The 26422-nt window shown below is 40.4% G+C and overlaps 1 protein-coding gene across 2 annotated transcripts; it reads right to left on the reverse strand.

Moving 5' to 3' along the window:
* Positions 1-5376: 5376 nt before the first annotated feature.
* On the reverse strand, positions 5377-25015 carry LZTFL1 (leucine zipper transcription factor like 1). Of its 2 annotated transcripts, none has more exons than XM_004033995.5 (10): positions 23742-25015; positions 19640-19764; positions 16985-17179; positions 15633-15693; positions 14454-14525; positions 12484-12549; positions 12326-12403; positions 9817-9993; positions 8734-8837; positions 5377-7710 (listed from the first exon to the last, which is right to left on the reverse strand). In XM_004033995.5, the coding sequence occupies exons 1-10, from the start codon at positions 23919-23921 to the stop codon at positions 7692-7694; spliced, it is 1077 nt and encodes a 358-aa protein (XP_004034043.2). In that variant the 5' UTR covers positions 23922-25015; the 3' UTR covers positions 5377-7691. The 2 variants fall into 2 exon arrangements, with proteins under 2 accessions (XP_004034043.2, XP_063559806.1); XM_063703736.1 differs by lacking the exon at positions 23742-25015 and adding an exon at positions 23447-23461.
* Positions 25016-26422: the final 1407 nt, after the last annotated feature.

The raw sequence follows: 26422 nt of genomic DNA on the forward strand, positions 1-26422 counted from the left end.
TCTTGATAAATTAAGGCCTGGTGGATACATTCCCAGCTTCCTCATGTCTCAGTGGGATTGAGCGCGGTGGTCCACAGTGCTAACCTAACCTGCTCATTAACACACATTTTATCTCCTTTCTTCCCTTTCCTGCCTCATGCCTCCGTACCCTCACCCCACTTTCTGGGATCCCCTCCCCACTTCAACCAAGATCCCTGTCTCAGGGTTTTGCTTTTGGGGGAGCTGAAATAAAACATCTGGTGCCAGAAATGGCCCTAGAAAGTGGCCTCAGGATGAGACACTGGACTTGATGCCAGCCAGATGACAACAGGATCCCACTGCTAGTAGTAAGTGTAGTGGTGATAAACCCTGTCACACTACTGGGTCAGTTACCAACACTCTCACCTGGGTATGGATTGGAATGAAAGAAGAGAAGACAGGCTCTGATTAGCCAACTATTACCTGAAGAGATGCCCTGACAACTAGAAAGCCCCCAGGTCTCTATTTAAAGGAACCCACATCTCCTATGTGCAGAAGCCAGAATGTACTGAGAATCCGGCCCATGATTGGATTACAGCGGTGATGCAGATTCAAAGGAGACCAAATTCACATGCCCGGAAAGTCTCCTTTGCTTAAGTCAGGGCCCTGATTGGGAAAGAATGTGACTCTGAGATATGAGGGGCCCATTTGGGCAAATGCCCTCAACAACCTTGATATCCCAGATTCTTCTGAACCCTTGGGTCTAGAAGAAGTGGCTCACTCCCTCTTGCTAGAGGAGAGTAGCCTCCTATCACCTGGAAGCTATTCCAAGGCCTCTCTTGAAAGGAGACTGGCAAGATAACCTTGGTCTTCCTCAGGATCGGTCCCCACTTCCACTCATTACTTCTAAACCAATAAATAGGGCTGAATATCAGCATGCCCTATGCAGAGAAATATTATCCTGCTTTGAGAAGAAATGGATTAGTCCCCCAAAAGAACAGAACCTGGACTGGCAGAAACTGGAAGAACATGTATGGTTATGGATCTTGAGGATGCTGGCCTAGTGGGAAGTAGAAAAGAAGTTGGATAAGGAAGAGTTTATTGACATAGACTGTCTTCTGTGACTCAGGATTTGGCATGTTTGTAAGAACACATGGAGCCAGTCCTAATACACTGCTGCAATGGGCCTTGGTGCTTGAAGATGATGGTATGCCAAAAACGAGGTGGAGATTCCACAACTGCTTAACAAGAGTGCTGAGGAGGGTTCAGAAGGCTCAGAGGGATGACATGCTAGAATGGATATAAGGCGAGAGAGCCCACCCATGGGCAGGGGTATTTCCTTCACTGAAACAATAAAGACTGCATTGGTAAGGGGACATTAACATTGTTGAGAAGCTCAGTGGTGGCTGTCTTCTGTTGGCTAGAACTGACAACAGAAAATGCTGGCACATAACTGGGCCTCCTATGATAGGAAGTATTCCAGAACAAAAAACTAATGGCTGCGCTCAGACATTAGAGGAATAAAATGAATACAGTAACCTAACGGGCCGCAAGGCCAGAAGAACAACCAGGGAGCCAAGGACCAGTGGCTAACAGATTACGGCGCTCCTAGAGGTGAGGTGAATGGGCAGTCAATGAAGTTACTGTTATAAAACCAAGCCAACCAACCAAACAGCTGATGAGTAAAAGACTGATGTCAGCCACCACAGTGGAAAATCCTGATCTCTCATAGTTACCAGACCTAGTCAGTTCTCAGTTCCAGAGCTCATGGATTGAAGGAGAGTCTGGGTCTCCTGAGGAGGAGCCCTGCAGCACTACAGCAATCTTAAATAATACACACTGTCTCAAATCTTTCCCAAAGAGCCCCATGGCCATTTTTCAGAGTAACTGTACGCTGAGAAAGCAGAATATACACATCTTTCAAGAACTACTCAACATACGGCCTGAGTCACATACCCAGGGGATCTAAAGCACCATCACAGCCCTTGTCAGAGTGGGACATATAAGATAGGCAATCTATAAAGCTCTGACCCAAGGCTATCTCAGGGCAGACCCAGTAGGCCTGTGGGTCAATCCCCTGATCTCCCTTGTTTCTGAGAGGGTAAATGGGATGAGTGCACTTAACTGACAGACCCCAAAATTGGTTTCTTGACCTGAGGGATAAGAGCCATAATGGTAGAAAAGGCTTATTTAATGCTCCAAAATGCTCTCTCCATCCCACCCCCTCCCCACTCCTGGTCAAAATCAGAGGCAACATCCCAGGAGTATTGACAGTGATCCCCACAATATCCCATTGAATGGTTCCTGCAAAGCAAAACAGAGCAAAAGTGGAAGATGACAGTGGACTAACATAAACCAAGAAGTAGCTCCAATAGCAGCTGCTGTGCTGGATGTAGCATCCCTTCAAGTCAGCACTTGATATGAGGCTGGAGATTTGGTTAATGAATTCTTTTAAATCCCCTTCAGAAAAGAGAATCAAGAACAGGTTGAATTCACCTGGGTCAGATAACACAGTGTACACTCAAAGTTTTGCTCCAGGAGCATATAAACCCTCCTGCTCTGTTACAAAACCGTCCAAAGAAGTCCTTGATCATCGTGACATTCTGTAGAACATCATCCTGGTCCAATACTTTGATGATAAAATGTTAACTGGACCTAGTGAACAGGAATGAACTGGCAAATAATCTGAGTGTTCCTTATGACACATGCACCAGAGAGAAGGAGGTAATTCCTACAAAGATTCAGAGGTCAGAGGTACAACAATCTAGGGAATACTGGGACATCCTACCAAGTCAAGAGCCAGTTATTGCATTTTGTACCTTCTACTACTAAGAGAGGCAAGCACTAGGTAGTATTATCTGGATTCTGAAGTCAGCATGTACAACACTTAGCAATATTGCTCTGACCATTTCTTGGGTCACTCAGAAGGCTGCAAGTTTTGAGTACACAGTTAGCAGGGCTTTGTACCTCTCTATGGTTCAGGCTGTAGTGTAGGGGTACCTCTTGGTGATATGTGGGGGTAACAATAAATGGGAAATTTCACAAATACAGCAGGACAGGCGAAATGATCAGGGGCTCAGACATCTAAGAAAGGAAAGTCTAGGTCATCTCATGAGGCCAGCCATGCTGACCAGCAAAAGTGCTGGTTGAGGTTGAGGGGAATCTAGAATAAGTAGAAGAGGGAGATGATAAATGTTAATTATGGCTTCAGGACCAATATGCAACAGAGAGGACTACAGCCTGTCCTGCTAACCTTTTCGCTGATGTTTTCCTTTTTGTATTCATTGTTTTAAAAATATTGTGACCAACCATTATCCTCGAGAGAAAGTGAACTTAACATGGGACACCAGGTGGTACAGTAGAGCGGAGTGGATGGCTGGAGATGCTGGTGATTACTTCAACATATCCCCTTCATTTATTCCCAGAGGTTTTCTTTTCTTTTAATTGAGATATAACTTACACATAAAATTTATCATTTTAAAGTATACAATTCAGTGATTTTTAGTATAGTCACAAAGTTGTACAACTATTACAACTATCTAATTCCAGAACATTTCATACCCTCAAAATGAAATGCAGGACCCATTAACAGTCACTCCCCATCTACTCCTGAGTTTGCAAGCAGACAGTTCCCATGCTTGGCTTCTGGAGGAGTCTCTTTGCCTGAGAGCATTCTCTGGAATTTGGTCCACATCCAGGCAGGCTGGACATGGCAAGGAATTAATACCTCCGATTTCTAACCCAACCAGTGAGGGATGGAAAGTGGTGGATAATATTCCCAGCTACCTTGTCCTTCAGTGTAATAATTCAGAGATGTTTTCTGTACCATGTCTCAGAGGGTACCCAGCAGGATTGGGTCCCAGTTGCCCATAGTGGTGACTCTTTCGATCTGTCTCAGTTCCTCAGTCTTCCGCAGGATTTCCTGAAATCACTTCCCAAATAAACTACCTGCACCCAAATCCTTATCCTATAGTCTATATTTGGGAAAACCCACCTACGATTCTTTTCAACAAGACTATCATGAGGTCTTTGTCAAGCACCTTGCTGAAATTCTGACATACTATACCTCTCATGCTTTTAAAAAGACAAATGAGGCCGGGTGCAGTGGCTCACGCCTGTCATCCCAGCACTTTGGGAGGCCGAGGTGGGCGGATCATGAGGTCAGGAGATCGAGACCATCCTGGCTAACATGGTGAAACCCCGTCTCTACTAAAAATACAGAAAAATTAGCCAGGCATGGTGGCAGGTGCCTGTAGTCCCAGCTACTCGGGAGGCTGAGGCAGAAGAATGGCTTGAACCTGGGAGGTGAAGCTTGCAGTGAGCTGAGATCATGCCACTGCACTCAAGCCTGAGCAACAGAGTGAGACTCTTGTCTCAAAAAAAAAAAAAAAAAAAGACAAACGAGTTTAGTCTGCCATATCATGTGATCACATGCCACTATGTGCAGCTAATTTTTAAATTTTTTGTAGAGATGGGGTCTTGCGATATTGGCCAGGCTCGTTTTGACTTACTGGCCTCAAGCGATCCCCCTGCCTGGAACTCCCAAAGCGTTGTAATAACAGTCATGAGACACTGCAACTGGCCCTGCCATACCTGATTTCTTACTAGGGAGATCCATGCTGGCTCCTGGTGGTTATGTTTCCTTTCCAAGTGCTCATGAAAATCCATTTAATAAGCTGTTAGTTAATTTGACAGTAAGCCCATTGCTATTTTACAAAACTATAAAGGATTTTCCAAGTTCCATTTTGCTTTGTCTAACAGTGATTTTTTAATCTGTAAAAGTTAAAGGATGTATTATAGGCAAAAAAGAGAGGAAGTTATACTTCATATAACATAAGAGATTGACTACTGTTCGCATCAATTCATGTTTTACAATAGGCAACAACAGCTACACGCTTACTTGATGAAGGAGCTGATGACACAATCCAAAAGACACCACAGCCCCCCACAAAAGCCTCCAAACCAGTTGTCACCAACCCACTCACCTCTATTCAAGACAGAGGTCATTACCTTTAAGTATAATATTTCCCCTTTTTCCTAAGCAGTTTTGAAAATGGTTTTGTCAAAATATTATTGTCTAAATACTACTGTTTTGTCTAAATGTGAAATATCATTTTGCTGAAATAGCTTTTCTTTCTGGAAGACTGGCTTACATGACAATTTATGATTTGAATATCTAGTGGCAAAGCTTTGGAACATAGGCATTTACACATAAGCAGAAGGAAATCATTAATGCCAAACTTTTGCAACCAATATATATCTAAAAGCACCAAGGGCTTAAAATTTGAGCATCTCTATAAATCTCTTTCAGTTAATCAGAATGGAAATAATGAATAGCAAAGGCTTTATCAAATAAGATTACACAGTCAAGGTAGGGCAGTATTTTTCTTATGCTGAGTTTTATAAGACAAAAGCAAATTATCATTTAAACATTTATTTAATATAGGTTAAAATGTAATACATAAAGAGAAAAAATGAACTCAAATGTCAAACAGAAGAAAACCCTTTATATTTTATTTTGGTCAACAAAAAGTCTGTGCATAACTCAGCAGCAGGCCTGAATTAAATTAAACCAAAGCTGCATTGTGATAGCCATCAATGTACAGACTGCCTGTCTGGCTTAGCACATCAAAAGTCTAATCAAGGCTCAAACCAACATCCTTAGAAATCCAATATATATATATGAAAAAGGCTTTCTTTCTCAGTTAAATTAGATAAATCTTAAAGTTGGGAAACTACTAAAAACAATAAAAATTTAAAACTGTATTTTGCTAAAGGGCATAGAGTAAATAACAACAACAACAAAAAAAATGAGAAACCAGAAACACTAAAATGTGTTTACATGTGAAAGAATCATCATGTTGATTTACGTCAAAGAACATCATATTTGTTTATCTTAATGCTTGGCATAGTTGGTTTTAAGGTTTTAGAAATATTTTTGAATTTATTATTAAACAATAGGAACGTACTGTACAGAATATTTCAAAACTGCTACCAAGAAAACAAGTACAAATTCTACCTAGCAATATACGTTTCTTATCAACATACCTTTTCTCCTCACTGGTTTCAAACTGACAAAGGTGTAGGGAGAAAATAATTGAATGGTTTCTGAAGGCCACACTAGCCCTTTAGCCAAGAGTTCTGCTTCTGAATTATATAGAACATCTTGGTCCACAGACAATGGAATGGATTTTTGGAGAGAGTGTCAATTTAGGGCTAAAGAAATACAGGGTGAGAATGAAGCCCTCAACAAAAGCTCCAAAAGGGCACAGAAACTGGTAAGTGACCTAAATATGGAGAGACAGGTGAGGAGAAAATACATAGTAAATGCTGGCTTGTTATTGCATTTTATTCTCTCCCTTCTCTCATCCATTCATCTTCTTAAGACTGCCTTCTGTGTCCTTTTGCAGGGAAATTATCTTACCCTTTAACATTTGTTCCTTCACTATTTTAACAAAAAGCCTATAAGAAAAATAATAAATTCAAGGCTATTACTAAAAGCTTGAATAAAAATAACAACAAGCCCTATGCTCCAATCAGTAAACTCGTTTCTTGGAATAAAATCTTCATTTGTGGAAATGGAATGATGTCTCTTAGTAGACAGTGTTCATTTAGGGTGTGATACTCTTACTTTTAGAAGCAGGAAAAATTACTAAATATTAATATGTGAAAAGTAAGGACTTTCCTTCTGAGGGATTATTGCTTTATGGACTTGACTTTGTTTATCCTTATAGTATATCACTGCCTTACATAACTGTGGATATGATGCCCAGTTTCTAATGATTTGTCCAAAATCGTCTGAGAAAACCAGGCCAATAAAAATATAGTGAAAACCTCTTGAAAATACAATTATTATAGACCCACATAAATAAAGTCTAATCTGAAGTCTGAAAGCTGATTTTATGTTGAATATACGTCTTTTAAAAAGTGTTCTTATTGAACATAAAATATAAAATAACATTCTGGAAACAAGTATAAATATTACATTTATTCTGAGTCCAGATACTTTCTAAACTGTAGAAGTGCAGGATGGATTTGACTTATCCATTAGTAATACAGACTCATGAAAAGTTATGCTGCAAAAAATGCTGAACCTCCTCTGATAAATGATCTTTAAGATGGAGAGACTGAGGAAACTAAGTGAATGTTCATGTTCACTGCTGTAAATTTTCCTTATAATTGGTAAAAAGGCTACCCATAATAGAATTCACATTTTCAATGAATTCATAGTTTATCATCAAATAGAGTAAATGAATTAAGATTTCATTTTTAAAAATAAAGAGACATATTTATTTGTAATAACTCTCTTTTTTTGGTAATAACTATCTTTAACAATGCTATTATTTATTTTTACCCATGGGGAATGCACAAGTACAAACATTGTTAGCTTATTTAACATTTATTAAAAATACAGACTCTTTATACTAATGCAGAAGGATAAGCCTCTTCTTCCCACTCTAAAAATCTCTTCTTTGCTGTAAAGAATTCTCAGTGCATGTGAGCTAAGACTCTGGAGCACTCAGTAGAGAGGTGTGTGGGATGACCAGACAGAATCACTAGGTTTTCTCTGTTTTCAACTAGCTGAAAATAGGAACTCTAGTTCTAAATATTCAAAGTCTAAATATTAGAAAAATAAGCAGAGGGGATATGACAAAATGCTTTTCAAAATACATGCCTGAGGTGAGACTGCTTGTATGTTTGCATGTGGTAGCTTCCAGATGAAATCTTCAGTTTTAATCTTCAGGTTCATATCTGGAGATATAAATTAAGAACACAATGTCAGGATACCTTTTGTTGTTGTTATTACCAAATAAGTTTACTTGACGCAGTAGCACTATATTTCTCACTTCAAATTACTGTTATGGTAGAAGTTGGACACATTCAACTTTGTTTTGATGGTGACTCAGAGGGGATTTTTACATCAGGTAGGAGGATAGGCCAGATCACTGCTAAGACTCCAAGTCTCTATATTTGGCATTTAGACCTGTGGTAACTTCGTATAATTACCTCAATCATCATGTCGACAAGAATAGTTGATACGACTATATGAGTAAAGGGCTAGCAAATCTACTTCTCTAAGGACAAATCTCACCTTGAATTCCCTTTCTAGCTCTGCTCCCCTGGAACTCTGATAAAGGTAAAATGTCAACTCAGTTTCCAGGCAAAACATCTGATGACCACATCTGGACCTGGAGGACTATGAATGAACTATAAATACGTGGTGGGAGCCACCACTTTAGGTTTCCCCCTGTGCGATGAGTTCTTTTAACTGGACATACCCTTAACTGGGTATCATGTGACTGCTAAGAGAGATACTAATCCTATGTAGAACACGGACTTCTAAGCCAAGCTGGTTATGACACCCATCTGCATGAATCTCATTCTCTCCAACTTAAACTGTCACTTAGGGGAACAGTAAGACCAGTTCTTGGACTGCTTAGAGTATACCACCAAGGAGAAGAGAACTACCTAATGCTGCCCTGCGAGCTTGCTGTGTTTCCTGTCTGACATCCTGCTAAGTGAATCCATTGCCAAGAGCAGCTTACTGTAGGCCTGTGTGGGTCTAAAGGCCTAGATGAACCTAAAAAGAAGCCCTGGTGGGCATTATAGATAAGGTCAGGCCAGAGCTCCTCCACTTTCCTCAAATGAAGGCTTCCGGACTAAACGATCCAGCAACTACCACCAGCTTGACCTCTCTGGAACAAGCTTAGATTTAACAGAGAACAAACATCAATCCAGAGAGAGAAATCCAAAGGCAGGATCAGTGTGGCTTACTGTGCCAGTCTTTTCCTCAGATCTTTGATTTGGTCATTCTTCTTGGTAAGAATCTCTTTCATGTTTCGATAAGCTGCTGTTTGCTGAAATTTCTTTTCTAATTCCTGCTTAGTAAAAAATGTCAGCCCATTACTAAAAAAATAGTTAAGGAAAGAGATAAGAAATGTGATAAAAATACGTAGTTTTTTTTGCTTGAATTTTACTAGTATTTTGCTAATGATTTTCTAATTTCCTTAAAGGACACATTTATATAAAACTAAGACTATCCAAACTTTAAAAATATATTCTTTCAAATGAGAAGCCATAAAATAGTAACATTTTCCCAAGTACAGTGTTGGTAAATAACTCAAGCCCTGGATATGATAAATCTATTTGAAATATTAAACTAATTTTCCTGTAAAATAAGCACACTTTTTTCCCAAGTCCCATAGTAGTGTATTTTAGCAAAATGATTTTTAATTTAGTTAAATTTTAGCTCCCATATTCTTTTTTCCCATTTTTTATATGAAAAAATTTTTAATTTTTTTATAGAGATGGGGGTCTTGCTATGTTGGCCAGGCTGGTCTTGAACTCCTGGGCTCAAGCAATCCTCCCATCTTGGCCTCCCAAAGTGCTGGGATTACAGGCACAAGCCACTGCACCCGGCCTCAACTCCCATATTCTTAAGAGTCTAATCCCCAAAGTGAAGAATCTAGCTCTCTACATATTTTATATAAATTATGACGAAAGTATAGAAGTCCTTAAAAAAAACAGTCCCTCATCCCTCTGCAGGCTGTGGGAAGAAGGAGCAGAAGAGCAACATGGTGGGATGTAGGGCAAGATTCAAGCCACCTACAGAGGAGCATTTCACTATGCCATAGAGGGAGAGGAGATGTCTTATTATCACAGATATTTTAGTACCAAAGATGGAAGAATATCAGTGCACGGAAATGATTAATCTTTAGAACATATTGGCTAATACCTTGAGAAAAAATAATCTGAATTTGCAGTTGTCCAGCGTTTATCTTAGCCACATGTATTCCTCTATACTGTGTGCATTAATCATACATTAACAGACAAATCCCTTAAACATGGTCTTCTGACCTTTTCAGCCATGTGCAGCTGCTCCTGAACCCTGAGTAGATCGTGCTTGGCTGTCGCCAGATTCTCCTCCAGTGACTTCTGGTTTTCTGTCTTGTCATTAAGTGTCTTCTGAAACTCACTCTTTAAGGCAGCGACAGTGTTTTCCAAGTTACTCAAGTCTTGGGCCTTTATAAAATCCTATGAAAAATAAATGCATGCATGTAATTTCATGTTGATATTCTAAAAATAACTGTTTTAGAATGGTGATTCAACATCATAGGAGATTAAAAAAATGATGTATGTTGTGTGTGCATGCCAGCCTCCCTTGCCAGCCTAGGTAAGTGCCAGCCCCTTCAGAGTCACCAGCAGGCCAGTCCATTGTCAGCCCTGGGTACGTGGTGTCTTGCACACAGCCGACACTCAGTAGCCACTGAATTCCAAATACATAAAATATGATTCGTGAACTGCTGGTATTTCCGTCCAAGATGTGTGTACCAGGGTTGAGATGGCAAACAGGTTTCATTTTGAAAAGCCAAATTTAAAAAAATCCTCAAAGAAGTTTGAATTCTTCAAAATGATAGAAAAAATGATAAAAGTAATATAATTTATACCAAAAACTTAATAGACACATGTTTTAGTCATTATTTACAAGGAAATAATATGAGAGCACAATTACTGATTACATGGTTTTCTAAATTTTTAAGATTTTAAGTTTTTTATATTCATGAGATATGTACAATTTTTGCATACTTTGACAACTATAGCATAAGACAGGCACTGGATCTTCTCTCTTCCTGGATCTTGTTTTTGACTGGATAAGATTCATGACAGAAAAAACATTTGTATTGATAAGACAGTAAAATGGTCTACAATTGGTTAATATGCAGATGAAGAAACACTTAGTACTTTCAAGTGGCTCTCACGCCTGTAATTCCAATACTTTAGGAGGCCAAGGGAGGAGGACTGCTTGAGCCCAGGAAATTGAGACCAGCCTGCGCAACAGAGCAAGACCCTGTCTCCACAAAAAATATAAAAAATTAGCCAGGCATGGTGGCACATGCCTGTGGTCCCAACCACTTGGGAGGCTGAGGTGGGAGGATCGCTTGAGCCGGTGAGGTCAAGGTTGTAGTGAGCCATGGTTGCACCACTGCACTCCAGCCTGGGCAACAGAATAAGGCCCTGTCTCAAAAAAAAAAAAAAAAAAAAAGTACTTTCAACAGAAGAAAAAAAAATCTTTCCTCATTTTTGAAATCTGGTCTTTGAAAAAAAGATTTTATTTCACTGCAACTAATAAAAGCACATATTCACTGGTTGTTCTTGTGTCCAAAATCTTAAAGTAAAATTGGAGCAAAGCCCCAAAAAGCTTTTAAACAAATTCATCATCCAAATGTGTTTGCAATTGTTTGACTTAGGAGAAATTATAAAGTGGTTCTGGAACATTCGTGTTTTTATAAATCTATTGTCATTGGCATATAATGGTTGAAAATCATTAGCTATATAAGAAGTATCCTCCTATTTAAAAAATATCTACAGATAAAATGGTTCAATGTCTGAGATTTGCTTCAAAAAAACATGGCTGGTGGGAAGAAGAAAGTAGAGGTACAAATGAAACCAGACTGGCCATGCATTGGTAACTGCTAAATAGAGTGAAGAGTGCATGGGGGTTCATTATACTATTCTCTCTACTTTTGTGTATGTTTGAAATTTTTCATAGAGAAAAGATTAGCAAAAGCCCAGTGAAGCAGATTTTGGGATTGTTTACCAGACATTTGCAATGAGAGTATGACCACTAGAAAAGCCAATGCTGTACTGAATATCTACCCAAATGGTCCTGCTCACAGGAAATCATACTGCAGCATGCATACTCAACAGAAAGTCCACAGGAGACAGACTGTACATACAATGACTTCCTGCAGGCGGAGTGACATTCAGTCATTACATTCAGACAAGCATGAAGAACTACAACACTGGATTTCATTGTACTCTACGGTGCCGGCGGGTACAGATGCATCTGCAGATTCATAATCATTTTGTCACACTCATCAAAGGCAAACTTAAGTAATGTTCAGTATAATAAAACCCAAATATAAACCAATTAAAAACTTTTCTTTTCATTTTCTTTCCCCTCCACTGTAATTGGATGTCAAAGTGAGAGGGGAAACTTAAAAAAAAAAAGTGAGAGTATCTTGCATACCAGGAAAATTGTAGAAAAACTTAAAAAATAAATGTGAGAATATCTTGCAGGCCAGGGAAACTGCAGGAAATGGTGAGAATATCTTGCATGCCAGGGAAACTGCAGGTGTGTGAGCTATGTACTGTCCCCTCTGCCCTGGAGGATGGACAGAGGGAAGGCCACTGGTTCTCACCAGGCCTTTTGGGGGCAAGGATGTCCCAACACATGACAATAGAGGCATTCGTCTCAGGGAGTAGCAGGGGTGGGGTACAGTGAGCAGTAACTAAGACTTAATTTTAAGTTTATAACTTCATTCTACTTAGAAAATGTGAAAAAGGTAGCTAAAACTTGTTTCACCTTTTGATTTCCTTGATCAAGCTGTAAATCTTGCAGTGCTTTTTCTAGTTTTGACTTTTCATCCAGTGCATTTGTAGCCTATAGTGAAGTTTAAACAAAACACTCAGTATTTAATCTGTAGGCAGTTCAATAATTGTGTCAAAACATTTCTCAGTTACCTGTATTTCAATGGTCTTCAACCTTGACTTCAATTTCTCATTCTCTTCTTGAAGTCTTAAAATTTCCTTTGTGAGTAAATTCAAATTTTATTATATTAACCAAAATATTTTAATATTTGAAATTATTACATGTGTCACTTAAAAATCTAATTTTTAAATTTAAATTACATAATAGCTCAAAAATGTACTGCTGATATTTTGGTAATATCCCAATTTCATCCAGCCTATCAGCCTCAGTATCTGTGAGTCAGCTTTGGATCTAAGACATCTAGTTTCTTTTCTTTCAGTTTCTCAGACACATCTTTCCTCTTTCAGTCCTCTGTTTTCATATTTTTTTCCAAAGACCCCCTTCCCTGCCATCTCTCTCCTAGCTGGTCCTGCAAATCCTGGGTCTATTCTCAGCCTACACTGCACACTGTTGCCCCTTATCCTGAGAATTCCTTCACTTCAGTACCATGCTCAAGCCCACAGATGCTTCTGACTGAGGTGAGGCCAAACACTTTTGTTCTTATACAGCTCAAACATTTGAATCATCTGTGTTATTTTTCACTAGACTCCAACAAACACATCAGCCCAGTCAGAGGGCACCGCACTCTGTTTCAAGTCATGCCGCCTCCTGTCTGACCACTGCCTGTTCTGTTCTCCTGCCCAACACACTCACTTCTCTTTCCTCTACAATTTAATTGGTCTTCATCCTTCAAGGCCCAGCTTAGGTACCCCCTTACCCAAGAGCCTGTTCTCACCTACTGTTATCCACACACAACTGAGTCTTCTCTGCTACCCAGCATGACACCTGTAGCACACAGAATATTCTCTGGTCTCTATTTCTAGAACATCAGTTCTACTTTCCCAATAAAACTATCACATTTTTGGCCAGGCATGGTGGCTCACACCTGTAATCTCAGCACTTTGGGAGGCCGAGGCGGGCGGATCACAAGATCAGGAGATCGAGACCATCCTGGCTAATATGGTGAAACCCCATCTCTACTAAAAATACAAAAAATTAGCCGGGCGTGGTGGTGGGCGCTACTCGGAGGCTGAGGCAGGAGAATGGCGTGAACCCGGGAGGTGGAGCTTGCAGTGAGCCTAGATCACGCCACCGCACTCCAGCCCGGGCGACAGAGCAAGACTCTGTCTCAAAAAAACAAACCAACAAACAACAACAAAAAACCCAAACTATTACATTTTTGAGGGCAAGGGAGCAGGTATTACACTGCTTTTTATTTCTAACAACATCTAGCATAATGTTGAGAATACAAGGGTCATGAAAAATAGCTGAAATCTGAAATGCTTCAAAATCAGAAACTTTCTGAGTGCTGACATGATGCTCAAAGAAAATGCTCATTGGAGCATTTCAGATTTCAGATTTTTGGATTTGGGATGCTCAACTGGGGTCTGTATAATGCAAATATTCAAAAATCTGAAATCCAAAACACTTCTGGTCCCAAGGATAAGGGATACTCAACCTGTGCTGATAAATAATTTTTTTTTTTTTTATTTGAGATGGAGTCTCGCTCTGTCGCCCAGGCTAGAGTGCAGTGGCGTGATCTCAGCTCACTGCAACCTCCACCTCTCGGGTTCAAGCAATTCTCCTGCCTCAGCCTCCCGAGTAGCTGTGACTACAGGCGCGTACCACCACACCCGGCTAATTGATAAATAATTTTTATAAACTTAAAAACCCTTCTCCTTGTTACCGTAGATCACAAACTTTAAATGTCCATCAATAAACGCTGTCCAAAATTTCATGCTCTTCACTTTACCTTGAAAAGGTGTGATCAGGAGCTACTTCAGGCTCTCTAGGAGGTTAAGTATGCCCTCTTCTGGCCCATGGAGTACCATCAAATAAAACTACTGTAATGGACTAATTATCCTCAGAGGACCTGAATCAAACCTTCCACTTCTGTTTCTCTACCCTAGGCAATGACAGGACAGAATTAGAGACTTTCTGTTTCTCAAAATAATAATATTACCTTGTTTAGGAGTTCTGCTGTTCCACCTTCATTAAGTGGAGCAAGTTTTGACTTTGTGACATCTAAGATGGGCTGAAACAAAATAAAGAAACCAAACTGAAATCACCACAGAATAAAGCATGTATAATCATTGAACACCTGCACTTTGCAAGTGGAAGATACTATATATAAACATATTCACTGTGATGTCAGTTCCTCAGGTGTGGAGATTTCTGTTGGTTTCATCCTTTGTTACTCCCAGTGCCTAGGATATGCCTGTCCTACAGAGCCCAATACATGTTAGAGATAAAAATAAAACCTATCTTCCCTGTATCTTTTAAAAATATATAGATAGAAGGAAAATGAGGGAAGAAAGGAGGGACGGAAGGAGCTCAAAGCCAGATCTGATATAGAGCCTAGCATCTAGCAACTAGAATTTTAGCCTGTGGGAGCTGAAACAGTGATTTCTACATGAACCTTAGACTCTGTGAAAAACAATAATATTGATGAAGATCTAGGCAAGTATAATACAGATAAACAATAACTTGGCACAAATAATACAGTAGTTTAGTAATATATATTAAAAATAAAATAATTCATGCCCTCTGATCCAGAAATTTCTTAGCCAGAAATATGACCCAAAGGAATAACTGGAAAGTATTTTGCATGTGTATGTACATAGATTCATCTCAGCAGTATTTATCCAACAATGGAGTATTTACGGTGTGCCCGTGAAGTGGAATGGTAAGTGGCCACTCCAATTAATGAGAATGATTAGAGAAGTAGATAATTACTAGTATTGTCTCCATTTGTCAGATGAGTAAAATGAAGCTCAGCTACCTCAGATAACCTGCTCAAGGTAACACAGCCAGGAAGTGACAGAGCCAGGATGTACACCCAGGTGTGGCTGACCCTACAGCCTGCGCTCTGAATCTTCTGAGTAGAGTATTTATGAGTGGGATTGAGACTGAACTTAGGGATCATGTGTATGTGTAAGCCATCACAGACAAAAGCAGTTTTTCATAGTTACTTCCAAAACATTTTTTCTTTTGCCTGAAAATATGATAGACAATTTCTGAATTTTACTCTTGAATGCTTTTCCTTAAGAGTTCTCAGTTTTGATCTCTGAATTCTTTGAGCGACTTGAGGATTTTAAATACTGGCTATTAAGATATGGATTTAGAATGACCAAAAAGTTACCTTTTTGTTTGAAGATGTAATCTCTGCTTTTTCAAATTCTGCAACTTGTTCTAATAATTCTCTTGAAGAAGAAAGCAAAGATAAAAATTATTCATTTAAAATAGATTTATATCACACGCAAGAAGAGTAAAATCACTGGTACCAACCCATTACATGCCAGAGAGAACAGAGCAAGGTGGACCAAACTTCACCGTATCAAAAATGTTAGTTGCAAATGGTTGAGAACCTAAACCACATGGACTCAAATGTAATCATCCACAGTACCTGGCATTTTGTATCTACTAGGTATGCAATATCTACTGCTAGAAATAAACTATAATGTTAATACAAATATGAGGAAAATTTATAGTCAACTTTGTATTCTTGAGGTGCTATGAGGAGACTGTTTTATTACATAATATGTATTGTTAGCTAGTAGGTGTTCAAAAAAGATTCTTAATAAAGTAGCCTCAGAAAAATGAAAATAGTCCATAGTATCTACTGAAAAAGAGTACCACAAATTCCTAGGAAAGACAGATAGTGGGGGTGTGCCATCTGAAGATTTGCAAAGGCCAATGAGAAGTGACTATACACAAGCTTAGAGTGTTAACAGCAGTCAGCTTCTAAGCTTCTTAAAGCGCCACCTTCTCAGAGTTTTCTCACCAGTCATCTACTGACAGTGGCAGAAGTTCAGCGATTTTCCTCCCCAGCTCATAGGTTGTCCTCAGCGTTGTTCAACACTCTGCATGTGAACTGATGTGCTGTGACTGTGCTTAGAGTAGTTCACGGGGCTTGGCGGTCAGTCCTTCCTGATTTCTGGCATGCTTTTTCTTAAAATGAGTTTCAACTTCACCAATTTTACCGTATTTTTTGAATTTGAGCTCTTAGATGTTCATATTATAAGTTTTTTTGTATATTTCCTATTTCAAAGTTAATAAATGTATACTTTTAAATTCCATTATTTAGAAAACTTCCAATGCTACTGGATTGAATTGATGGTATTTATTATATTTGAATTGACTTTTCAACTGTCTCATAATCTTTATTTCTTAGTTGACCAATCTATAAAGACTGATGGTAATACTGACCAAGCTAACAAAAATGCTGTAAGAAATAATTAATGATAGCCTGAAAAGCAATTTCATAAATCTCGATGGCCTTTGTAATACCTAGGAACAGTAGAAACAGAGAACTTTTAAAAGGGTGCTTAGTGGTACCCAAGAGATCACTCCGTGACTCAATGCTTTGCTGTTACCCTACCCAAATTTCCTCACACACGAGCCCCAAGAAAATATGCAGCCAAAGATGTTCACTAACTTTTAAGATTATGCTTGGGCCATTATTGTCACAGTTGCAAGTTCAAATTTTATTACCGGTTTTCAAGTTCAGAGATGTCTGTCTGTAGCTTAAGATACCACTTCTCAGCTTGTGCAAACAGCTGTCGCAGAAGTAACACATTGGTATAGGCAGTGTTGATGAGCTCAGATTCCACCTCACTATGAACCACAGCTTGTAATCCATTGAGGACTTCAGAGACTTCATCTATGGTGAAGGTCTCCTCCACCAGCCTGAAAAACAACCATGATCCAAAACTTATAGATAAACAACAAGAAAAATCTACAAAATACAATAAAATTAAGAAACCCACATTCATGTAATCTAAGAAATTCAAAGATTACAGTGAAAATCTCTCTGGGAACTATCTTCTTTATTAATAAACATTGAAAATAATTTAAACTCAATTAATTTTTGACATCTATTCAAATGATTAAATTGTGCACATCCTTTTTTTTTTTTTTTTTTTTTTTTGAGACGGAGTCTCGCTGTCGCCCAGGTTGGAGTGCAGTGGCGCGATCTCAGCTCACTGCAAGCTCCGCCTCCCGGGTTCACGCCATTCTCCTGCCTCAGCCTCCCGAGTAGCTGGGACTACAGGCGCCCGCCACCTCGCCCGGCTAATTTTTTGTATTTTTAGTAGAGACGGGGTTTCACCGTGTTAGCCAGGATGGTCTCGATCTCCTGACCTCGTGATCCACCCGCCTCGGCCTCCCAAAGTGCTGGGATTACAGGCGTGAGCCACCGCGCCCGGCCGTGCACATCCTTTAATACAAGTAAATGCTCAAACACATTCCCAAAACCATCATCTACTTTTTTAACTTTTTAGTATTAAATGTCTTGTTTCAAACTCCACTGAAATCAGTCTTATTACATTTAATAATTTCAAAAGTCACCTGGAAGGCATAGTCTCATTTCTTTCTAATATTTCTCTAACATTTTAATAGCTGTATGAACTATTCACAGGTTAGTAAACGTCTATGGGAAATAAATGGTAATTATATATATTGCTTCTCTTTGCATTCTTGAGACCCAAAAGAATAATAATAATAATAAAAACTAGCTTATCTTAAAGTTCTACTGAACACTCCACAAAAATGAATATCATCATCAACAATAGCATTAGAAATCTATTCTCAGGGCCAGGCATGGTAGCTCATGCCTGTAATCCCAGCACTTTGGGAGGCAGAGGCAGGTAGATCAGTTGAGGTCAGGAGTTCGAGACCAATGTGGCCAACACAGCAAAAACTCTTCTCTATTAAAAATACAAAAAATTACCTGGGTGTGGTGGCACGTGCCTTAATCTTAGCTTCTTAGGAGGCTGAGGCAGGAGAATCGCTTGTAACCAGAAGGTGGAGGTTGCAGTGAGCCGACATCATGCCACCGCACTCCAGCCTGGGTGACAAAGCGAGACTCCGTCTCAAAAAAACAAACAAAAAAACAAAACTACTCTTACATAGAGAATGCTTGGGTTGGAAGAGAACTTTGGTGCCATCTTCTACAATCCCCTAACTTTACAGATAGGAACACAGGTTCGAAGAGTGGAGATGACTTGCCTATGGTCACATTGGTGGTGACTAAACCCCACAATCATCTTCAGCAATGATGCTGGGCAAAGGATTCATGCCCAACAGCTGAATCCTTGAAAAAGCTTCTGTGTGTGCCTTCTAGTTTCAATGACAGTATCACAGTAACACAGTCCTCTCCTCTCCCTACCTCTACCCTCCAAAGTCCCTTTTCCCTCAGATTCTCAGCAGATGAAGAGCAACTACCACAACCTCAGCTTTATTTTCTTCCCTACTTCCAAAAAGACATCATCAAGCAAGACCCAGTTACCCTAAAGCATTATCATAGTTAAATTCAAGTTAATAGTATTTGTTTTATAATTCTTTAATGTTTCATCCAGCCAGCAGAATTTAGTCATTCTCAAAAAACCAAAACTTTTTTTTAATATAAATCCTTATTAAAATATTAATAATCTTTCTATATTCTTTAATAGAACATATGTTCTTGCCAATTAAATTGTTGCTTTCATCTGCTGGGGGTCAGGAAACGAGATTACCAGATGAGTTTAATGGACTGAATGGTCTAAGGCTGATGGCCTCTAATACTGAGACATTCATGGGTTTATGGCAGCTGGAGCTCACTTGGAGGTCTTTTTCACTTATATCTGACTTGACATTCATCTCTTGCTACAAATCAGCTATGGTCCAACCATTATCATCTCATGCTAGAAATCAACTAACAATTTTGGTACTAGTCAGCATTATGATTTCCTGCTGTTTTCCTCTCTACTAATTACTCAGTATGAAACACAGAAGTGTTTTCTCACTAATTTCCATGTCTTATAGCTCTAACCATTTAATTAATAACTCAAGTAATTAAAGTTCTGGAATCTTTAATACAACAAGCCAATCATTAATCCACAAACCCTTGGCAACTTCCTTCTGAAACTCTGCCATCCTACAATTATCCTACAATTATCACATGCATTTCTGACAATAGATTCATTGCTTTCACCACAATACAACTTCTTTTGTTTCCTGTATCCATGAGGCTTAGTGTAGCTGCTCTTAGCAAATAATTGATCATGATGAATCCCAGAAATTGTCTGGCCTCTGCTATGGCACCCCCATACTGGCTACCAGAAAGAATCCATGTTCCTATTTGGTTTGCTTAGAGTCCTCCTCTGATACCTGCTCTCCTTGAGGTCTTGGAAGCAGGAATCTACAGTTTTGAGTCTCAAGCCTCTCTTTGAACGAGCAAAACGCATGTAATTAATAACTTCATTTTGATGGTGCTCATTTAGGCCCAACTCTGCCTGAAAAAGAAAGAGGTAATTTAATTGTTAGTTTTGAAGATCTGATCAAAGAGCCAACAATGAAAATGCATAAGATATCCTGTGGTCGAGACTGCTAGATCTCCATCAAATTCTATTCTTCCCTTCTTCCTGGCTGCATGGCTGCCCACCTAGATGACACTTCCTTGCCCTCCTTGCAATCAAGTCACTGCTGACTACTTCTCAGCAATGAATGTTGTGGTCTACTTCCAAAGACCTGGTCTTAAGATATGGGGTGTACCTCTGCCCCTCCCTGTTTCTCTGAAACCTGGAAGAGGTGGCGACTTGACTGAATCATGCAGACAACATCAATGCCCTAGAGGCTGGGGGAGCCGCAAGATGAAAGGGCCCCATGTCTCTACCTCATGGAGAGGCACTGACCCTCTCACTGAACTGAGATGAGCAGTGAGATGGCTGTTAAGTGAGAGAGAAATAAACTTCTGTATTCTTCAAGCCACTTAACCTTACAGCAAAAAACAGCAACTCTGTTATAGCAGCTTAACCCTTACCCCATTAAATACAGCTTTAACAAGTATATTTGATTTGGAAAGAACCACTAATTGGTCTGTACTTTAAACCAGATGACAGCTTGACAAATATTTAAGAGGCAAGCCCACGGAGGTAGGGCTAGCACCCAAATAACAGAGCAGGTCAGCAGTCAGCTAAGAGCAAGGCATCAGCCATGTTAGTTGGATTTGTAATTAAGCTGCTGATGAGCTTCACAAAGCAGTTTAGGTGGCATAAGTCTTTAAGGTCTGGAGGATAGAATGGAGATAGCAAGAGTTGAAGGGAAGCGAAAGGGAAATCTCTAAGGTACTCAAGTACAACAGGTTACAGTCACATATGCACTTGAGTTGTGAATAACAAGACAGATTTCTATTACACACTAAAAATAATTGACTACCTACATTAGAGACAATATTATCTCTGATAGTCACACATCAGTATGGGCAAGAATATCCCACAATTTAGAAATATCACAAAACAATGTCACAATTTGCTAAAAACAAAGCATAAATACAGATTCTTTTTTTTTTTTTTTTTTAGAGACGAAGTCTCGCTCTTTCACCCAGGCTGGAGTGCAGTGGCGCGATCTCGGCTCACTGCAAGCTCCACCTCCTGGGTTCACGCCATTCTCCTGCCTCAGGCTCCCAAGTAGCTGGGACCACAGGCGCCCACCACCACGCCTGGCTCATTACTTGTATTTTTAGTAGAGACGGGGTTTCACCGTGTCAGCCAGGATGGTCTCCATCTCCTGACCTCGTGATCCACCTGCCTCGGCCTCCCAAAGTGCTGGGATTACAGAGGTGAGCCACCACGCCCGGCCCAGATTCTTAATAATTATTCACTGTCTATAGTATTACATTTACACTCTTTACTCCTCAAAACCTCCCAAACTCTTTCTCTTACCCTGTTTCCCAGGATTCTACTAAATGAACACTCTACTTTAGCCACACTAGTCTGCTCATCAGTCCTGAAACATGACTTAAAATTTCCTGCCTTGACGTTCACTCATGTTACTCCGATCCTAAAGTATCTCTCCATTCCTATTCGAGAATCTGAATCCTACCCAGTGGTGTGATGGTAAATATCTAACAGCAGGTTTTCTAGGTAGGGGGGCCTGATTTGTAGCACTGCTGATTTCCATGGCATAAATACTTCCATCATGGCTGATTTCAAGCCACCAATATAATGTCACTGAATGAAGAGGTAAGAAGAAATGCATACAATTGGATCTCACCAGCCAGTACACACATGCTCCACCACATCACTGAATTCCTACCCACCCTTCATGGCCTGACCTGTTTCACCTACTCTGTGCCATCTCCCAATATGCCCTCAGTAACTCTATAGGTATGCCTTCCTCCAAAACCTAGCATATATAATCTCTGCTACTTCTTTGGTACCATCACAGGCTGATTACTACCTTGTATTATTGATTATCTTTTTTTTCAGGTCTTGCTCCTCCAAGTAGATTGTAAACTCTATGAGGGCATGAACCATTTCTTATAATGCACAACACCTAGCATAGTGCCTTGTGCCAGCAGGTGGCCAATTCCTATCTGTTCATTCCTTTCCCTCCTTTCAAGGAAAGTTAAGACTGTCCTAGGACCAAGAAGGAAAAATTACTCAAACTGAGAAGGGTAAATGACAGAAAAGTTCCTTTAAAATGGATTGGAATGAAGAAAGGGGGTAAAAGTGGACAGCTGAGTTCAAAAGGAAAAATAGCATCAGCCTAGGAAACGGCTATTCACAAACCTTTACTTCCACACATATACTATATGTATCTATGTCAAATCATTAGAGAGGAAATGGAATAGGTAGACGTGTGGTATAATAGACAAAGCACTGGATCAGAAACCAGGTTTAGGTCTAGCTATGCAACTATCTACCTTGGTAACAGTCTGTTACCAAGTCACTTAACCCCAATGACATTAGTTTTACTATCTGCTAAATGAGAGGTAGATATGATGATCAGTCCTAAAATGGTTAGAAACAATCGGAGGTATCCAAGTGGGGAAGTCAGAATTTGTTTGAATTTTGTTGTAGAAATATTCCGTTAAAATAATAATAAAAAGAGCTGAAAACATACAGCAAGAAATCCTGCCAGAGCATTGCCAAGCTAGTGTCTTGAAATTGTACCACAAAATTGGGTATGTGTGTTTAGGGGGAAGGGGATAGAGGAGAAATGGGTAAGGTACCAGAAAGGGTTCCCTGTTCTTAACCATGCCCACAAATCCATATACAATTTAAGAGAAGTACAAGGAGGAAACTGTAATGATAAAAATGTGCACAGTTTAATAATACCTATCAGATACTGAATGCTTAATATTTTCACAGGTACTGCACTTTTTACACGCATTATCTTACTTATCATATTAACAGTCTTGTGTAGTTATTATCTGCAATTTACTAATGAAGAACCTGAGCCTGATTCCAAAGCCTCAGTTGTTAATTGATGGAAAGGAATGACAGAAGATAGAACAGGAAGAGATACCAATTTTTTTGTGATTTGTTTTCAACGTGTTCTCCTGATATTTTAGGGAAATCAAGAGAATGAGTGGAGAGGCTCTAAGCTCAAGAAGGGGAGGGAGCAATCTGTTTAGCTCACAGGTGTCTTCTCAGCTCCCAGACAGCGCTTGGAACACAGTGTGGACTAAATAGAAATTCTGGTTGCTGAAGTATTTCAGTAGCTATTTCAGGTGGTGCTCTCAACCCTGGTTTCATCCGTTTTCCTGAACACTTCAGTGCTGTGCACTGTTCTAAGTATGACTGGTATTTAAGATGGCATGCTATATTCGCTGGAGGGATTAATGATATTTTTTGAGCAAGCCAAAACAAAGGAAATGTCACCCAAATTCCTCAGCTGTAATACGGGGTGCTGGGATTCTTAAAGTCACATCCACATAAGAAAGTTGGATTTCAATCACACAGAAAGCTGGATTCGTTCTCTCTGCTCCTCTGGTTACCGCGCGAGCGTGTGTGTGTGTGTAAACCTGGAGCTTCCTGAAACTGAGTGAGAACCTTGCGTATGTGTTAATGTGTGTGTGTGCGTAAACTTGGAGCTTCTTGAAATAGAGTAAGAACCCTGCCGTGCACCTTAGGCCGGCAGCAGTTTCCTCTAGCTAGTTTCCTCTAGCTGGTTTCCTCTAGCTCTCCTCACCTGCCACCTAAGAGTTGTGCCTTGGCTCCAGCCCCCCCCAGGCAGGAGAGAAACGAAGCGATGCGGCGGAGCTGGGCTGCTGGGAAAAGGCTTCACCCAGGATTACCCCAGAAGGGCTTGGGCTGCGGTTAACCGAATCTCTCGCGCCCGGCGCAGGTCCCCTTCTCAGGGAGGCTGAGGTGCGGCCAGACCCAACGAGGCCACGTAATCATTCCGGGCCCACCCGCTCAGTGTCTCCAGCCCCGGCCGCGCTCTCTCCTGTGCGCGGTGCGGCGCCTGAGGGTCGGCTACTCACCATGGCGGCAGGCGGCGGCGGCAGCCTAAAGGAACGGGAGAGGCCAGGCGGTGCCCCGCCAAGCCTGGGATCGCCGAGGGTAGTTGGACCACAGAAAATGGGGAAGGAGGGTAGGTTGTTTAGAAGCCTCTGGTTGCTAACGGAAACCGAGGCACGTGGACTGCAATTATGCATTTTCATTGGTCCTCAGGATCACGCGACAGGAAGTATTGCGTAACCGGTTGACTGCCACATGCGCATTGGCTTCCAGGGCCGGAAGTCCCACCTTTTTGTGCCACGTTCACTTTTGGGAGCTGACTGCAGTTGCAGAAGGTAGCGGGACGGTTGGGCTGCCCGGAGTTGCGTGTGGCCACCAACGCGCTTCACGCCTCGTGGCGTCCGCTTATGGATTGTTGGGAAGTTCTTGTCCAGAACTTCCTGTGGCGTAGGTGACCCCAAGGATGAATGGACATCCCAGACCTTTCAATGGTCTCATAGGGCGCGGCCCAGACATTTTTTTTTTTTTCAGGAGTTCCTACCTGAGCATCAGGGTGGCTGAGACAGGCCAACAACACCAATGCCAGCAGGTTCTCAAATAGAGCTTCAAACGACCCCTCCCCATGACTCCGCCCATTATTATTACTGTGTTGTTATCTTCTATTTCCAGCTAAAAGTCTCTAGCAACGTTTTTCCATTTAAAAAATATGCAAAAAGCATGGGTTTTCTCCGAGAGCAGTGAATTTCAAAAGGTTCCATATGCCTGGAACTACTATGGAAGCTTGTTGAACAAATGCCTGGGCCTTATCTCCAGAAATTCTGATTCACAAGTCTAGCTTGGGTCCTTGGGATCTGCACTTTTTAACCGATGTTCCAGGAGTGATCACAGATCAGGACCACTCTTAGAAACACTGGCTTGGAAGGACAAGCGTAGGATGAGATCGATTATTGCAAATACCAGGGACTCAGAGTCCTTCACTCAGATGATACAAAGGTGATGTGCAGGCATTTGCCCACAGAAGGATCTCAAGCCTTGGGTCAAGAACAGTAAACAAGGTTCTCCTGTGTGTCACCTGGAGCACTCCAATGCACGGAATGATGGCCTGAAGGCAGTGGCGTGGGTATGCCCAACTTCAGCTTTGGCTAGGCTCCCTACCCTTGGCACTGCAATGGCATTTGGGCAGGATCCCTGTCTTCTTGAAAGATTCCTAAGGGCAGATTCTCTCAACCCTGCATATTAACCCCTTCCAAGCTCAGTTAAACTTCCCCTTTACCACCCCACCTCCCCATTTCTGTTTAGTGAGTGTTGTTGAATTTGATAACAATGGTTGCCATTATTTAGTGCCTACTATGAGCTATTAATAGACACATTCCATTCCAGTAGTTAATCCTCATAATACTTGGTTCTTTCCTCTGTAGACATTCGTTGTGTTCACATAGTGAGAGGGTCACTTTACAAGGTGTTGTGGGTGCGAGATGAAGTTCATAAAAACTTTTATGACTGATCAGTAAACAAAGTTGTTCATCAGCTTGCACTGATGAAACCTCGTTTATTTTCTCACAGGCCAAATCTTGTGATTGCGAAGTGTTATCAATTCAAGGGAATGAAAGGTGTGTATAATGCAAATATTACATTTGTGGCTTGGGGATTTTTAAATTTGTTCTGCAAAACTCTATCAGCTAGTTATTGTAATTTAAAATTCTGCTTTAATCTAAAATCTTCCATACCAAGGAGGTTAATCACCATTAGCCAATCTACCCAACAGAGTTGAGTGTTGTTACATAAGCTGTCTAAATAGTGTCAGCAAATCTGAACATGAATTTTAGTCTCAAAGTGATGAATTTGGCTCATGAAAAGGCTGAACTTGTACTTCAGGTTGTTTACTAGTGCGGGTTGGTCACCAAAGCAAACAATTCGAGCCGTGAGGGAGAACAGCTCCATCCTACTTTACTAGTGATCTTCTTAGGCTCTGTTTTTATTTATTTTAGTTGCTGTGACAGTTTTTTAAAATGTGTGTATGTGTGAGTGTATGTGTGTGTGTAAATTTGGAGGGAGGCACGCAAGTCCATTTTGTACCTTTTAGCAGAGTTCAACATAAATAAAATGAAGATAAATTCTTTTTATATTATTATGAAATGAGACTTATGACTTTATAAGTTCCCAGTCATCATACTAAGACCACCAGTTTCAGGGTGTTTGCAACCTAGACTTGGCAAAAGGAGGAATGGAAAGCTGATCATGGCCTCCTCAGGGATGCCAACAGATTCACTCATTCTGCCACTATTTACAGAACCCCTGTTGTGTGCAAGGTTCTGTGGCCATGATAGTGAGTCTGAGAAAAAAATCTGAGGGGGAAATCTGAGGGAAGAAGTGGAGGGACTCAGAAAGCCCCAGCTGCCCCTGCACTATAAATTTTGGGGGGATGCAGGGGGACTAAGGTGAGGCTTTACTTAAGTAGAAAGAGGAAATGAAGAAAATGATTAAGTAAAAAAAAAATAGGTGATACACAGAAAATGTAAAAATCTGAAAGGTTATATGGGAAAGAGAAAAGTTTGATAAATACTGAACTGGTAGTAGGTGGAAAATAGGGGAAATTATTTTAGGACATTATTCTTAAGAAGACAGGATCTTTGCAGCATGGCTTCTTGCATGAAGTTCTACCATACAAGTTCTCTTCAACTTCCCCATCTTGCCCCACCTTGGC

The sequence above is a fragment of the Gorilla gorilla genome, chromosome 2 (genome assembly GCF_029281585.2).
Source record: "Gorilla gorilla gorilla isolate KB3781 chromosome 2, NHGRI_mGorGor1-v2.1_pri, whole genome shotgun sequence".
Taxonomy (NCBI): Eukaryota; Metazoa; Chordata; class Mammalia; order Primates; family Hominidae; genus Gorilla; species Gorilla gorilla.

Coding starts and splice junctions, on each gene's coding strand:
- LZTFL1 (XM_004033995.5), bottom strand. CDS start 23,921: ATGAAAATGCATAATTGCAGTCCACGTGCCTCGGTTTCCGTTAGCAAC. Junction 19,765..23,741: donor CGCCGCCGCCTGCCGCCATG/GTGAGTAGCCGA, acceptor TTTCTTTTTCAG/GCAGAGTTGGGCCTAAATGA. Junction 17,180..19,639: donor CAAGACCTCAAGGAGAGCAG/GTATCAGAGGAG, acceptor GTTGTTTTTCAG/GCTGGTGGAGGAGACCTTCA.